Raw genomic sequence first — 17,108 nt, 5'->3', positions numbered from 1 at the left:
AGATCCAAAAACAAGGCAAAGAATATTTCATCTCTAATAAACTGGGGGAAAAAAAACTCACTTTGCTGTTATTTGCCCCAAATAAAGGTCCAACTTCTGAGTCCATAATTACTGTCCCCATTCCGTACTCAGTTTGTCTAGATATTGGCTGTATACAAACCAAAGCCCACATTTCCCTGACCCTTTCGCAAGTGCACAGCATGTCTGTGTATGTATGTACATACATGTAAAAGTGTGCCTGCTTGCAAAGGGGAAGGTGCGAGAGCCTCTTGCCCTCCTGCTTTTCACAGAGTGGTGAGGCTAAATTGCAGTCTGGAGCCAAAGGGAGGCTAGGGCCCCATCTCCCTCTGCTCTGGTTCCTGGGACAGTTATAGTGGAGTCTGAAGGGGTTTGTAAAAGATGCACCACATAAAATCATTGTAACCAAACATAAACCCCCCATGCATGCTGGGGAGTTCTGAGTGGCAGCCTGCCTTCCTGAGACACACATCTTCTGATGCTTTCCCAGGATGATGTAGTTCTGCACTGCTATTTTGTATGGCCTGTGATCTAAAGGCAAATCTAAAGGCCAATCTAAATCTAAAGGCAAATCTAAAGGCAAATCCGTATAATCCTATATTGTACATAAACTACAAATAGGTGCAGTTATTAGAAGAGTTGGCAAAAAAGTCTTTTTACTGTTGTAGTAAATAACAAAAACCTCAATGAGCACTTGCTGTGAGCATTCTTATAAAAGTTTGGTTTAAGATGTGTTTTTCTAAGTCATGGGTAAAGGATTAATTTTAATAGTATGTGGGTACAGAAGAACTATAAATAACTTTTAAGATGTGAGTAGTGTTTATGCGTGCCGGAAAAATTTCACTATTTCTCACATGGAAACTTCTCTCTTCACCCAAAATCCCATCTATGAATCTTCAGATTTACTCAGTTAAAAAGTTTCTGCAACTCCGTAATTTCTCCTATGATCAAAAACATAACACTCAAAAAGTAGTAGCTTTGAAGTCTGCCTGTGCCAAAGAGCAATGTTTTGTTTCACTAAGTAACCATAAGGAATTTGGATTTATCCTTAGCTTTAATCCTAGAGACCAAATTTGACACAAAAGTGATCTACTCAGTCTGCTGAAGGTTCCGAGTTACAAATTTCTGCACCTGATCTTCATTACCTGATGATAACTTGTCAAAAAAACCAAATTAGCAGGAAGGTACAATCTTGTTCCCACTGAAGTTTAGAAACCAGAATGATGGTGGGAGATAAGAAAAATAGCTATAAAAACCTTCTGTGCATTTGTTTAGCTCACCATGCCAATGGCCTCATGAAAAGATCCTGCCCTAAAGAACTGCTTGTAAGTACTCCTGTAATGCAGAGGTGCTTACTGACAGATAATTGTCTTCAGGCTGGATAAATTTGTGTCTTTCAACCTAATGTATGTATCTGTGCTGCAATGGCTTCATATTGGTATGTATTGTACACTGTTCAGAAATATCTACTGATACAGATAATTCCACGATATCTGAAATGAAAGTTTTATCAGAGTAGATTAATGATGTGGTTGCAATATCCACTGATTTTTCCTGATCTGACTATTATAACTTACCCATAATACTAAAGTATTCATCAGCCGGTCAATGCTTGTTCTTTTAAATTTAGTTCTACCACTGTTTTGCATTAATTTAGTGTCAGGGCCTATAAAAAAAATAGTAACAGATCTTTTTTTAAATCATTACATGATAAATTATTTACTACAATTATTAAAATACATAGCTGAAATTTTTTAAAAAATACACATATAGAAGCTACATTTTTCTAATGCAGATGCAAGAAATAAATTTTAAAAACTGAGGTATTATCATTTTGAAACTTATGATTGTCTATTAGCATTCCTGAGATTTCACAATCAATTTTGAAAAATAGTCAGCAGCTTTAGAATGGTGGTTAGGCAGTGGTGGTGAAAGTAATCGTCTAATTTAAAATCCGATTGCTTCAAAAATATTTCATTACAGACTGTGGTAATTTCCAAGGACTTTATTCACCTAAAATTTCAAAATTAGGAACAAGCTGTTCTGTGTTCTTGTCTTGCCTCTCTGCCACAGACTTCCTTTGAAACCTCATTACACGTCACCTCTCTGAGCTTCTGTTTCCCCATCTATAAAATGGGGATAATACTTACCTATCTGTCTCAGCAGGGTTTTCTGGGGCGTCAACTGTTAATGTCTATAATACGCTTTGAGATGTTCAATTGGAAAGTGATACAAAATTGCCAAATATTATTATTTTATGTAATGATTTATTTATTCTTTCACTAACAGCAATCAATTTCCACAAGTTCAGTAGTGCTGGCCCACGGAAACGCAAGCACTCAGCCTCTCCTCTCATTCTGTGTGGTTGCTCAAGCCAAACCTCCCCTCTGCTTACATGGCATATAGTCAACTCTTATGTCACTGGAGACTACTGAACACATAGAATAATGAATATTAACATCCACATGAATGATGAGAGTGGTCTTCAAGGCACATCAACAAGCTGCTGTTTGATGGCAGGCCACAGAATTCATAAAAGCTCCTTAAAGCAAGCTCCTTTTTAATTCCAAAAGTCTAAGAACAAGGACATGCTTGACTTAAGAGCAAAAGAACCTGGCCCACCTAATTTATTGGCTACATTCTTGGTGCAGTTATATGTGCTTTGACACATCTGGGCGTTGCCCATGAATTTAAAACCAGTAATGTTCTAAATACATGTTTGCAGCAAACACAAAACTAAGATTATTCAAGAAGAACTGGGATGCCTTTTTTGGGGTGTGGGTTTTAAATGTGAATTCTTCTTGACTGATAATTGTAGTATAACCAAGGACTCTCACTCAGGTCACATGGATATTGATGTGCACAATGTCTTAATCTGACTATATGGAATGTAGTTACCTCATATATCATTACATACATTTATAGTTTAAATTCATCCTGAAATTCTCTCTACTAATCATATTCTTAAATCTTTACAATGAGTTGGCACCCAGAGGGCCTCATTACATTAGGTAAGAACACAATGATAGACACGGTCCATGCACCAAAGAGCTTACAACGTAAGATGAAGACTAAGAAAGGTTGGATAAGGAAGAAAATTAAATATACACAACTTTTATCTACGTGTCTATACACAAACACACACACACATTTTGTTTTGTATTACACACATTTTGTGTAAACAAATAAAATGTCAGTCTTCCATAACGGCCTCCACTCACACACCCATCATCTCCTGACATGGCATAGAAGCCCACCTTGCCCTTATTCGGTGGGCAATTTTACAGCTGCATCCCAATATGTTGCATTTACTGGACCTAATCATTACACTGTGTAAACTGTTCCTGTGTCATTCTTAATGACAGGATTTTCCTTGTCTCAGTTTCTTTGCATTACTAGGACACATGAAGGTTTGTAATACATTTGTGAGCATCTATTGCATTCTTGTAAAATTCCACATACTATTTGCTCCAGCCAAGTAAAATATCGTTAGCTCTTTTATCAGACATTAAATAGACAGGAAAGTACATTTTTTGCTTGAGCTGGTAAAGTCATGACAATTTTACAAGGCTGATCCATTACTTCCATGTTTGTTACATTTTTATTCAGGATTTTGGAATACTGACACCCTCTGGGACAACTGAAGTTTGAGATGCTTATATACATAGATAAATTCTATAGATACATACATACATACATCAGACAACTAATGCCTTCTACCACCTACTGGTTAAAACAGGAGAGAGGGAATCATGATCTTTAGGTTCCACTCCTGCTTCTGCTAATGACTCACTGTGACACTTTCATCAAGTCAGCTAACTTCTTCTGACTTGCTTTTTAGCCCATCTGTAAAATGGGGACAATAATATCTATACACTTTTGTAAAATATTTCTGAGATCCTTAGACTAAAGCCGCTCTCTGAATGTGGACTATTTATGTAAGCTGTTATAGACACCAAGCCATAGTGATGCATAGCTGCTTTATAGGGTACTGGTGTGTGAGCACATCAGGGGTTAAAACTACTGTTAATTCGTAAAGGTTTGTCTTACCTGCAAAAATAACCATTCCAAAGCACCACTCTGTGTTTCTCAACACACAACCTCGTAGCAGCATCTTTTCATTATTGAGCAAGTACCTATTGTCTTTCAAGAAAAGAACTCCTATGAATGTATCCAGCTTGTTGTTAGGAGGTTCACAGACAACAACACCTGTAAAGTGAAAAATTATATTCTTATCACCCACTTAACACACAGTTTACCTGGGTAACATTTTACACTAATTAGCAGTTTCTGGGACAACACTCTTCAGTCTTGTCTACACTTAAGAAGCTGTAGCTATGCCACTCTAGTGCTTTAATGTAGACCCTACCTACGCTGACAAGAGGGCTTCTCCCATTGGTGTAGGTCAGTGATCTTCACTATTTTTCAAGCGAGGGCCACTTTGGCAAAAAACCTTCAGTGTGAGAGCCACATCAACTACTAAATTAACACATTGCTTGCTACTCCTTAATGATGTAATGTTACAGAGAAACTCATGTAACTAAACTTTTGTTTGTTTGCTACATTAATATAGAGAGTTACGTTCTTATCTGCTTTTTCTCCTGTTTCACTTTCCAATTTTCTCTTCAACGGAATTCAGAATCTATCCATCCTTTCCAGTAACTCACTGGGGCCAAAAAATAATATACACCACAAATGGTGGAGCACTCAGAGTTTTACTTTGGTTGCTACGGTAATATTACAGTTATTATACAACAGATATACTTAGATGTACTATTGGCGCACATCGTACCATGTGGTCAATGTGATGTGTAAAAAAGGCAGACTTTAATAGGCTTGCTACATATTCTAATGTTAAAAATAAAATAAATTGGAATATAAACAATTAGCCAGGAAGCTGCACTTAGGATCGATGGGAGTCACCACTGGCTCCCGGGCCTTGCAATGAAGTACACTGATGTAGGTTATCCACCTCTCCGAGATGTGGTAGCTAGGTCGACAAGATAAGTAGCAAGATTTCACTTTGGATTGGGGGGCAGAAGAAAGCTTCCTGCACTATTCTTGTGTATGTATTTTTTGGTCAACAGCACTGACAGCTGACACAGAGAGGCAAGACAGTGTTTTCAGCTACAGATAAAGAGCTATGGTTAAAGTCCATAAAAAATGAAATAGCCTGAGAAAAGGAAATAAAAAGTTGACCACCAATATCCATACCTTTGCTTTTAAATAAAACAAATGCTATATCATGAGGAAAGTGTCCCTTTGCTTTTTAGGACCCATTTCTCTAGGTTCACCTGCCAAGAATCCTTACCCTTTGGAGGAACATTATTACAGAGGGTTTGTCTACAAGGCAAAAAAATACCTCACTGCAATGAGTCATAGAGCCTGGGTCTACAGACTCACAAAGCTCAGTGCTAAAAATAGCTGTGTAGACATGCAGGCTCAGACTGGAGCGTGGGCTCTGAAGGGCGTGGGTTTCAGAACACAAACTCCAGCCTGAGCCTGAACATCTACACAGTTATTTTTAGTGCAGTAGCATGAGCACCATGAGCCCAAGTCTGTAGACCTGGGCTCTGAGACTCACTGCCACGGGTTGTTTTGGTTTGAGATTTTTTTTTTTTTGCTGTGTTCACATACCCCAAAAGAGCACCTGAAGGAGAGGCTACAATTCCCTTTGAAGATCTTAACATCTTTTGGAAACACTGTTTTCCAGGAATTAAAGTTAAACATTGGGAGTGGTGGAAAGATGGCCCCTGCCCTTCGAATTCTTTACCAGCAGAGTTCCTCTTTAAGATTTTTTTGCATGGTGACAGGGTGCTTTTTTTTGGTGTTTTCTTTTTTTTTTTTTTTTTTAAGGTTCATGCTTCTACTTTCCTGTTGGTGAGGGAGCACCTAATTCCCTGTTGTTGTGCAAGCCAGGCCACATTTTCAGTAATATTAAGGTAGAACATAGACTGTATTCTGTATTTCTCTTTATATGTTAGCTGAAAGTATAAAAAAAAGTTCATCTGGTTAAATGTTGTATACCTCAGTCTGAAAACTGGGGTTCCAGATAAGTATGGTACATGTTTAACCAGGGTACGGCTTGTGTTTATTTAGAGAGTGTATCGGAATGCCAGTGATTCTTTTCAGCTGTCCTGAGGTTTTTTCTCTACTCTTGTTTAATTTGTTCCATGGTCCTGATTAGAAAATGCTCAAATTTGGAAAAAACAGTAAACACACAGTACTGCACTGCAGATGGTGAAATATTCTAAAAGAATTCCATTAATGGCATCTTCCACATCATGTGATGTAAGGCAAAAACAAACCCCTGTTGGAGCCAACTGGGATCAGTGCTTTTGGAGTGAAAACAGAAATGGCAGCCTACAGCTTTCAGGAAAAGAAAGCAGAGAGTGACAGAAGGGGCCACCCACTTATACAAAGGAGATATACATGTAAATTAAGTGCCTGGATTTGGTCACATCCCAAATACACAGGACATCTGTCCTTAATTTTCATGCCCTGAGGGTTAAGAGTTTGGCCCTGCATAAAATGTAAAAAAAAAAAAGAACTGCACAGGACAATGTCAGACTACTAAATTCTGTGTCGTTTAACACGCTGTGCAGCAATTTGCTATTATGAAACTTCATGCACATTTGGCTTCACCCGAACTGACCAATCTGTGTATTTACGGGGAAAGAGGAGCCTTTTCATTTGCAAAGTTTCATAAACAATGTCTCTCATATTTTAAGACCTCTCACCAGGCTGTCCTACTTTACGCACCATTTCTTTTCGATTCTGATAGATTTTGTTTCTACTTTGAAAACAGCATCTTTAGCATGACCTTTATAACAATGGCTTGGTCCCACAGTTATGTCACAGATTACTCATTTTTCCTGTTTTCTAGGGTTTAGAAGTTGACCATAAAAATTTGCTGCAGGCTGAAACTTGGCATAATGGTTGGAGTGCCTGCCTGAGAGGGAACGATTTTAAAAATTATTTAAAAAAACCCCAAAACCCCGAAAAACAAAATCTCTGAGGCCATTTATAGGTAAAAACTTTCAGCAGGATGTCTCCTATTGACTTCTCAGAACTGAAACACCAAAGATCATATTTCTCTACTTCCACTATTAAATGCAGAGTATGCTCTTTGGTCCCCAATTTCTGGTAGTAAGTGAAGTGGAAATACCAATACATTACAAGAAAAGCTGTTTTCATGCTTTTTACAGCCAAACCAAAACAGTGAATTACTGGAGATCTTGCTATAAAGCTGTTTACAAGATTTTCAGCCCAATGTTTAGCCCAAAGAGTCTCTGTCCCATTTCTTATGTTTCAGAAAACTTCATGAACTTCAGGGTCTCAAAAGAATAAAGCTTTTTGAGAGTTATTTATGATTTAGTCTGTCTAGTACAGATTATTTATACAATGCTCACCACATTGGTATCTGAACATTTAGGCCAATCTCGTAAAATGATAAGTCTAGGCAAAAAATCTGTTGCCCACCTCTTATCATACCATGTGTGTCTATTAACACATCTTGAAATTGCCTGTGTGGCCCAGCAACATAAGATCATAGAAAGGCAGGGTTGGAAGTCATCAAGTTCAGCTCCCTGCACTGTGGAAGGCCAAGTAAACCTAAATCATCCCTGATAAGTGTTTGTCCAACTTGTTTTTAAATGCTGCCAATGGTGGGGACTCCATGACCTCCTTGGAAGCCTATTACAGAGCTAAAATACTGTTATAGTTGAAAAGTTTTTTCTACTATCTAACTTAAATCTCCCTTGCTGCAGATTAAGTCTGTTACTTCTTGTCCTGCCTTCAGTGGACATGGAGAACAATTGAGCAACAACCTCTTTATAACAGCCCTTAACATATTGAAAGACTGTTATCAAGTCATCCCTCAGTCTTCTTCTCTCAAGACTAAAAATGCCCAGTGTTTTCAACCTTTCCTCATAGGTCAAGTTTTCTAAATCTTTTATCATTTTTGTTGGTCTCTGTTGCAGGGTTGGTTGAAGAGAGAGAGAGATCGAGCCGAGTGGAGTGATAAGGAGCATTTATTCGGTTACAGCTTCTAGTCCACTCGTTCCCCTTTGCCTGGCGACCAACAAAGTGAGCCCCAAGTTCACTACTTTACAACTCTTTATCTAAAATAATATGTAAATACACACACTTTTACAACGCCCCATAATATCCCTATTTGGTGATATAAATGGTTATAAAATGAATATTAATGGCTATGGGAGGCATATAATTATACCCGCCCGTTTGTTATTTCCCATGAATCTTGCGTAGCATAGTTTATCTTAACAGCAGGAATGACTATGAAGTCCCTTTACAAACTAGCAACAAGGGAAGAACTAAGGGGAGAGAGAGATCCCGAGCCTTCCCTAACAGACATGCTGTCTGGGAAAGAAGAGAGAACACCCTTTTACCACATTCCTTGTCCAGGTGGTGAGGGGAGGAATGGTTGGGGAGTGGGGGGGAATATAGCCTGCCCGTATTACAATTCCGTTACCATGGTGCCTATTGGGCAGGTTTGCCCTGTTTTGGACACTGCTAGAAAGTTCCCTCCTTCCCTAACTTCAAGGCTAGAAAGTTGCTGTGGTTTGATTCTCCCCCACTCCCTAACTTCAAGTCTAGAAAAGTACTGTGGTTTGCACATGATTATTGCTTGTGTAGTATATGGCCTTTTTAGCCCAAGTCAGGGTCCCACGGAGGACAATTTGTGTCCAAAGCCTGGGCCCAACGCCCAGCCCCCCAGGAATGTGGCCCAGTGCTGACATCCTTTGTCCCCGCACCCACAGTCTCCTCTGGACTCTTGCCAATTTGTCCACATCCTTCCTAAATTATGGTGCCCAGAACTGGATACAGGTATCTAGCTGGGGCCCCATCAGCATCAAGTAGACCAGGATAATTACCTCTTGTGTCTTATATACAACATTCTTGTTAATACATCCCAAAATGATACAGCTGCATCACATTGACAACTCATATTCAGTTTGTGGTCCACTATAGTCACCACATTCTTTTCAGAAGTTCTACCACCTATGGTATGTCTTCACTGCCAGCTCTGCAGTGATTGATGCAGCAGGACCTACAACCCGCTCAATTGATCCCAGATGGGCTTTTCAGTCAACGCCAGTAATCTATCTCCCTGAAAGGGGTATAGCGGCGTTGACAGGAGGGTGTCTCCCATCGACACAGTGCCGTAAAGACGTCACAGTATGGCAACATAAGTATGTTGATGGGAGATACGCAAGCTACGTTATATAGCTTGCGTATCTCCCGTCGACTGCCAGTGGCAGTGTAGACCAGGCCCAAGACAATTAATCCCCATTTTGTAGTTGCGCATTTGATTTTTCCTTACTAAGTGAAGTACTTCGCATTTGTCTTTATTAAATTTCATCTTGTTGAACTCAGACCGGTTCTCTAATTTGTCAAGATCATTTTGAATTTTAAACATGTCCTCTAAAGTACTTGCAACTCCTCCAAGCTTGGTATCATCTGTAAATTTTATAAGCATACTCTCTAACTCAATTATCCAAGTCACTACTGAAAATACTGAATAGTACCGGACCCGGCACTGACCCTTGTGAGGCCCCACTAGATGCGCCCTCCCACTTTGACAGCAAACCATGGATAACTACTCTTTGAGTACAGTCTTTCAACCAGTTGTACACCCACTTTATAGTAATTTAATCTAGATCACATTTCCCTAGTTTACTTAAGAGAATGTCATGCAGCACTGTGTCAAAAGCCTTACTAAAATCAAGGTATATCACATCCACTGCTTCCCTACATCCACTAGGTCAGTAATCCTGTCAAAGTAATCCTATCAAAGAACATCCCTATGGATTCAATGGGTCACAAGCTAACTGGAGATCTTAATAAAAAAGAAACGAACTCATAGAGCTTCTCCTCATCAAGAACCCTAGCTTTCCAGCAATACTGATTCTGCTACTGTTTTAGTACGATAGAAGAGGAGAACTTTTCATAAAAGTAACTTTCCACTTGAGCATATGGAAACAGCTGTCCTCTGTTATTGGGAGATTTTTTTTTAAAACAACAGTTATACTTAGCAAATTTACTAATTATTTCAAAACCTTCCAAACTTTACTTCTTGAATATTGCTTAGTGCAGTAGTTAACAGGAGGGAGTTTGTCTACTGGCTACAGCAGGGGACTAGGAATTAGGATTTTTTGAGTTTTAACTGCAACCTTGCCAATGATTTATTGTATGACCTAACTCAAATAAGTTTATCATTCTGTACCTCAGTTTATTCATTTGTAAAATGGCTCTATTAATATGTCCTTCACTGGGATGCTGCGAGGCATAATCTTTTGCTATATAATAGCAAAGTTCTAATAGTGAGCTTTCCTATTTGATATTCTTAGTCTTTAACAAATAAAAATGTTATGGCCCTGAACTGCCTTCACTTTCACATTCTGTGAGCTGTTCTAAATTAAAATAAGCATAAATATATTTCAAGCCCTATATGCTATCACGAGAACTGAAGTACTAAAAAGTGGATAGATATTTTGCTAAACATAAATGTTTTAATTTTCTCTTTTTCAATTGCATGATATGCTGTCAGAATGACCACAAGATACTGGATGTTTCCTGTAAAGGGCTCCTAAACCTTTCTCTGATACAGAATTTAGTATTAACAGGCATGCAAAATATGTAAACTTGTCATAAGTTGCATAAACCAGATCACAACAGCAGTCAAAAATCAGGGAGATGAAAAAGACAAGATTAAATGGGAAAAGGCATATACTGTAGTTGCTTCAAGAAATGAGATTGAAGTATGTGCAACTGATGTATATTTTTAGATTCTCTTTTCTGGGAAAAACTCTTCAATGCCCATAAAATTCTAATAAGAAACTAAAAAAATGAATGCTGGTTCAATATAAATATTTATTCAGCGTTAGAACCATTTATGTGAGTTTACCAATTGTATAAATTATTTAGACAAAAATGTCTCCCTTCTTTTATTAGCTCAGGAGCAGTTTGTATTCTGTGGAATTAGATTTATTCAAGACACTGAACTCACATTTTCACTGTTACTGAAAACTGTTAAATACACCACTACAGCAAAGAGTACCTCTCTACTGTCTACTATAGTCTCTATATTTAACAAGTTCTGCAAAACAAAGCCTTAACACAGATTTAGGGACTAATAGAAATAATCTAAAATGATTCCCATGAAACTTTTGTTAGTGGAATCATGCACGAGTTTAGCAATAAATTCCATATAAAGTCTAAACAAAGCCCTAAAAATCTTTTTCAAGACACTAAGAAAGGACATCATATTTTCCTGAAATTCATTCCAGATTACGTCACTGACTAAAATATAAAAATAAAATTATAGTAAAAATATTGATTCAAACAGTAAGGATCCCAGTACACTGACATAACAGCATCTTGTAAAAATTTGCATTTGCTACCATGAAAATCATGATAATGTAGAAGATTGCTGTCCATTGATTGAATGCCTATATTGCTGTAATACACGTGGGAGTCTTTTAATTGATTTCAGTGGATTTTGAATCAAGCCCTTACATTCATAATAAAGGAAATACTCAAACTAATGTATTAAATTATCATTACCTTCCAAATGAAGCATAAATCATAAGAGTTAATGAATTTAGACATGTAAAATTTCACCATTGACCTTTTGTTCCTGCTACTACATCTCTCACCCATAATTTGCTCATCACTTGCTTACAGAACTGTAACCTCCTGTTTGGAATCCCTACTTGCCAACTCCTCTTTTCTGTCTATCCAAAACTGCAGCCATAAATCAATGTCTTCTCTAATTAGTTTGACCACTCTCTCTCTCGCTCTCCAGTTCCCTTAAAGAGCTCACTTTCTTTTTCTACATCAAGTTGAAACTCCTCATCCTCACTTTCAAGGCTCTGCACCACTGACATGTCCACCCACCCTCTGTCCTCAGAATTTCTTTTATCTCCTTCACAAACCTCATGTGCTTTTTAGTAGAATCCCTTATGCGTGCCACAGCTTCCCATTTCTTCCTTCCAATCCCTCCTTAAACCTGCTTCTTCTTCTTAATCAAGAAAATTAATCTGCACTCTGGCATCATCTGTATCCACTGTTGTATCCGATTTTCCATCTGTATTGTGTTCATCTGAGTTAGACTGTAAGCCTCTTACAAAAGAGCCCCTGTTCCCTTAAGTATTTGTAAAGCTTATAGTGAACACTAGAGGTGCATTTGAGATGGGTAAATTTGAGATGCAGCTGTGCATTTTCAGTTGGTCATTACATTTTTCAGGCTTTGTTCTCAATATAAAGGTGATTTTTTATTAAATTTAAATAAAATCAATTCATTTGGGGGTGGGGAGATGGGAAGGACCATCCAATTTTTTTCTGTGGTTACATTCCTCAGAAATGACTAAAGCTAGGAACTTTGAACATAGCCTTTTTATAGCCCTTGGTGAAGAAGAAAATTCTATCTAAAGATTTATAAAACTATGAACATTTAAAATGGGCACTTTTTTCCCTTTATATTCAAATTTTCTTTTTGGACTTTTATCTTTGTTATATAATCTGTATAATAAAATATTCAGTTTATTCAGTGTACGTGAGTTAATCCTGCAATAAGGAGCGCTCCGTTTCACAAAATCAACACTGCATTAATGTTAGTTTTAAAATCAAATAATGAGCCAAACAACCCCAAGGCAAACAGGAAAGTTGAGTCCATGAGGTTTCCCTTGTGGAGTTTTTACCAGATTGTACTTTCAGGGATTTGGAGTTTGTTCCCACCACAAACAGAACATGTTGAGGCTTGGTCCCCCAAATTTGTTGATTTAAGAGATCCACTGGAAACCAGATCTGCCCACATATAAATCCACCACCAGCAGCATCCTTAAAATTTCCCATGCAGTTACTTGGTAGCTTGGCTCCCCTCTCTTGCTGCTGACCTTGCAAAATTAGCCCTGAGGAAAATTCCAGTGCAGAATAGGCTCTACAGAAAAACTCATCCATGCTCTGGCTCAATCCTGGTCTTTGCAGAGATTCCTTTGTAGGATTTTATTTAAAAAGGAGGACCAGTGCTTCTGGGAAAGCCAAATCACCCTCACCTTCATCCTCCTCCTCAGACACATGGAGATCCACATGTGGCTCTGTAAATTAAAATCTGAATGTGAAACATTACTAGATGCTGATGTAGAACAGTTATGTTTTGATTTAATGAACATGTGTAACCTTTGGGGAGTTTAAGTTTATGTTTATAAAATAACATTTTGTATGGTTATCCTGAACTAGCTTCTGTTTCAGTTCTTCATCTCTGTCCACTTTAAATATATGTAATTTAAGTGAATTAGAATGTGATTTCTGGGCAATGTTAGGGTGTAAAAAACAGACTGGAAACTCAGCAACAAAACTACAAATAGAATTTTAGGAGATAAACAGTTAGTCAGAATTACCATCTGATATTCCCCTATTCACACTTCAAAGTTAAAAGCATCCACATCTTGGGGAACAAACTAGAACATTCTTGACACGATCAAACGTTTGCTTCAAGAGCTATACATGGAACTGAGAAAATTCTTAAGAAATTGGTAAATGGAACAACAGGGTTTGTATTGTGTGCTCAGTTGGCTTCAGTGGTTTAACATATGAGCCTTTCTTAAAACTTGCAGACTAGCATTGGAACAATATGCTTGTGTCAAGCAGGAGGCCTTCTAACCAGGGGAATTGATTATACCTGAATAAATGGTATAATCCCAGGTAAAGAAGATACAAATATTTTAATGTAGAACTGTACCTGCAGCTGACTGTTGTCATTTTGCATTATCTTACAATTATGCTATTAAAGTCTAAATGTATGCTCTCCCTGTCCAAACATTTACTTTTAATTAACAAATTACGAGTGCTACCAAAAATTACACCATGAATGCTGCAGAAATAGATGATAATTATGATCGCACCTGTTCCCGTCCCTCATCATTCTGATGTACCTCTGTACTTTCCATTTTCACTGAGGACCAGAAACTGAAGTACTAGCATAATGCAAAAAAGTATTGCTATTATACTACATTGAACCACAAGAAGGGTTGTTCTCAAAATATTGTGCTATGATTTTTAGACCAAAATGATATGAATAAGTTGAGATGTGCAGTGTACTTTTGTATGCTTATCTCAACAATATAGAAACTCCAAACATTTTGAGGTTCACCTATGACTATATTGTTAGCGGATAACTGGCCCCATAAATATTTCAGTAACTATTTTAAACAAAATTTGCTGGATCCATATACTATTTACTTAAACTGGCAACTTTTTTTAAGGCAATGTGTGGAAAAAAACATCATTTGTTTTGGCCAGCCCAAATATCATTTGATGCAACCATTAAAAATATCCTTGCTAAACAACCTAAATCCTTCTGAACCTGGAAGAATTCAATTTTTGAACTGTATATACTAGCTGTAGTAAGTATTTCTATAACAAAAGGTTACCAAATGTATTAATGGGATCCCAAAAGATGTTTGAAAGTAGATATCTAAACACATAACAAACAATATAAAAATTGTCAACTGGGCTTTTGAGACATTCCAAAATACAAATATGGATGCAGTTTAACTGAACTTTGAAGATGCGATTATTCATGCTTTTATTCAAAGAATAACAAACGGAGAAAATAGATATGAGGGAAAGAAACAATGAAAACATGCTCAATGAACACCACAACCCTTCAGGTTCAGATGGCAATCAAGAATGCCTCTTCCTAACTGCACTTGTCAGATGAAGGGTGTCTCATTCTCAGGATGGTGAAGGTTGAAGATACTCTCCTAATTATTTTTCAGGCCTTTGGAGAAAACTATCCGATTTATATTGCTCCTCGTTTTCAGAGGATGATTCATGATTCATTGAGCCGACAGGCAGCTGCTCTCAGAATATGTTCCATATTTATGTGTACTGATGAAAAAAGTTCAGCAGAAAATTGTTTTGATGTAGTCAGCCCATCTTGCTGCTATGGATGAGAACAGCAGGGATGGGGTCCTTTATATTTTGGGGTAATGGTCAGGCAGGATAGAGTTCAGAGTGTTCTGGGAAGGGGACTAGAGGACTACTGAACTTGGGACATGGAACATGCACCTTATCCCCGTCAACACAACAAGTACAGGGCCATGCCATGGCCCGTAGCATGTTCATTATGCTTGCTAATGTTCTTGCCCTGTAAACACGCTGAAACGTGTGCTTCTGTGGTTTGGATGTGGATGGTAGGGGGACTCTGGCAAAACAATGTGCTTTGACCTGTGTGCAGGCACCAGTGCAGGTGTAGCCATGAAGTTGCATAGGTGTCAAAGACAGGCAACAGTGAGCAAAGTAACAGAAAGTGCAAACAGAATGAAGATTCCGTACATAAATTGTGGGATTAGGGCATAGGTGTGAAATCCACTAAACTTCACTACGGCCCTGTCTTGAAAGGCAAAAAGGATTGGTCTTTTCAGTCGTTAGGATAATCAAGTTAACCCTCCCAGACTACAACACAGCCAGTCAACATGGCTTCAGATGTGTTAGTTTTCATCTTAATTAAGCTTTTTACTTATATTAAGCTAACTTGATTCAATAACCCACCTTTTTGGGCCATCAAAACATACCCTAAAATAGGACAATGACTTGAGACGTGAGAATCAGATTGGTAAACAACATTCTTAATCTTGATAGTGAAAGAATGAGAACTTGGCATTTAATGTCTGGAGCCATTTACCTCTTCCTGCCAAGTAAAAAATAACAACAAAAACCAAAAATAAAAACCTTAGTTCCAGAGAATTAACTTTTATCACCACTTACCATCAAATTCTGCAAGCCTGCTAATATCTGCTCCAAGTTCTGAAGTAACTGATAAAGCCTGACGTACTTTTAGGTTAGTCTCACTGTAAAATTAATAACATGATCTTTATATAAGATGCTTTCTATAACCACCCCTCCGCCGTTGCCATGCCTTTTCTCACTCCCCAGTAACCTATGTTCAGTACCATAGAATCTGACTTTGTGGACTAAGACAACACATTTATAGAAAGACAGACATTGAGACAGCTCTTTTTAATATTATTCTGGAAGAACACATTTTAATTTTTTGTAACTGATTCTGAAAAGTGAGGAGAAGCTTCAGTTTTAATAAGTGCTGGCATTGTAATGAATGCACATCTGCATAATTATAATTTGTTTTGCTTCTTTGAACAGAGGACATAATAAATATGATTTAGTCAGAACCCATCCAGTCATCACACACAAATTACTAACTGCAATAGGAATGGCAGAGCAGTTGCCAACTGAAAGAGATTAACACCACAGCAAAGACTGATATTCGAGCTATGAAAAAAGGGTTTCCATGAAAGTGTAATAAACCCTAATTTTACAGTAGCTGAAATTGAACTGGGAAAAAAGGGAATTGGAGTCACCCTTTCATGGGAGATAGTTTGATAGAGCTCCCTTTATGGCTAAATACTGATTTACTTACAGGGACCAAAATTTTCCAAACTTCAATGCCTAAAGCTAGGCCCCTAAAGAAGTGGCCTGATTTCCAGGATTGCTGAGCAATCACAACTGCCACTGACTATACACTGAACTAGTCTCCTTGAGAAAATGGGGAAAATGGGATACCCTGGAAGAGGCCTTTCTCAGGGTCCTAGATATTCCAAAATAAAGAGTCTAGAACTTTGGATGTGTCCTCAACTGCTGACCTTTCAGGCAGGAAAAATTAATGTTAAAGATTACATACTTTTCTAGGAAAAAGTGCAATGTCTCCTATGTCACCTGTATATGGTTGATAGAATAGATATTGGAATATGTAACAATAATAAAATCGAAACAAATGAATGCCTCAATTTTTGGTGCAGGTTAAGCTATGTTCATGTTAAACTACATTAATCTACCAATTTTCCAGTATCTAAACCAATGATGTCAGTCATTCACTCCTGGAAAAATTATATATTAAAGTTAAAATATTAATTTTTCAAGAAGATCTGTTGTGTTGCCTTATCTTCTTTATCACCTTTTGAATTAGAAGGAATGGGAAAAAGACAGAGGAGACAGGATGAACGGTCTTGTCTATAGGGACTGAAGGTACATTCAAAGTGGAAGCC

The 17,108-nt window shown here is 37.8% G+C and overlaps 1 protein-coding gene across 1 annotated transcript in view; it reads right to left on the bottom strand.

The window, feature by feature from the left end:
* ATP8B4 (ATPase phospholipid transporting 8B4 (putative)) overlaps positions 1 to 17,108 on the bottom strand; it is a 113,798-nt gene that overhangs the window by 50,318 nt on the left and 46,372 nt on the right. Inside the window, exons 8-10 of the mRNA XM_067556123.1 lie at positions 15,814 to 15,896; positions 4,069 to 4,227; positions 1,596 to 1,684 (exon numbers count right to left, since the gene is read on the bottom strand). Coding sequence (XP_067412224.1) covers positions 1,596 to 1,684; positions 4,069 to 4,227; positions 15,814 to 15,896 — 331 coding nt within the window. The remainder of the gene's footprint in view (positions 1 to 1,595; positions 1,685 to 4,068; positions 4,228 to 15,813; positions 15,897 to 17,108) is intronic.

Source organism: Emydura macquarii, unplaced genomic scaffold (assembly GCF_026122565.2).
Source record: "Emydura macquarii macquarii isolate MOO-44397 ecotype Brisbane River unplaced genomic scaffold, CSIRO-AGI_Emac_v2 contig_1644, whole genome shotgun sequence".
Lineage (NCBI taxonomy): Eukaryota > Metazoa > Chordata > Testudines > Chelidae > Emydura > Emydura macquarii.
This window is presented reverse-complemented; position numbering and strand designations above follow the sequence as displayed.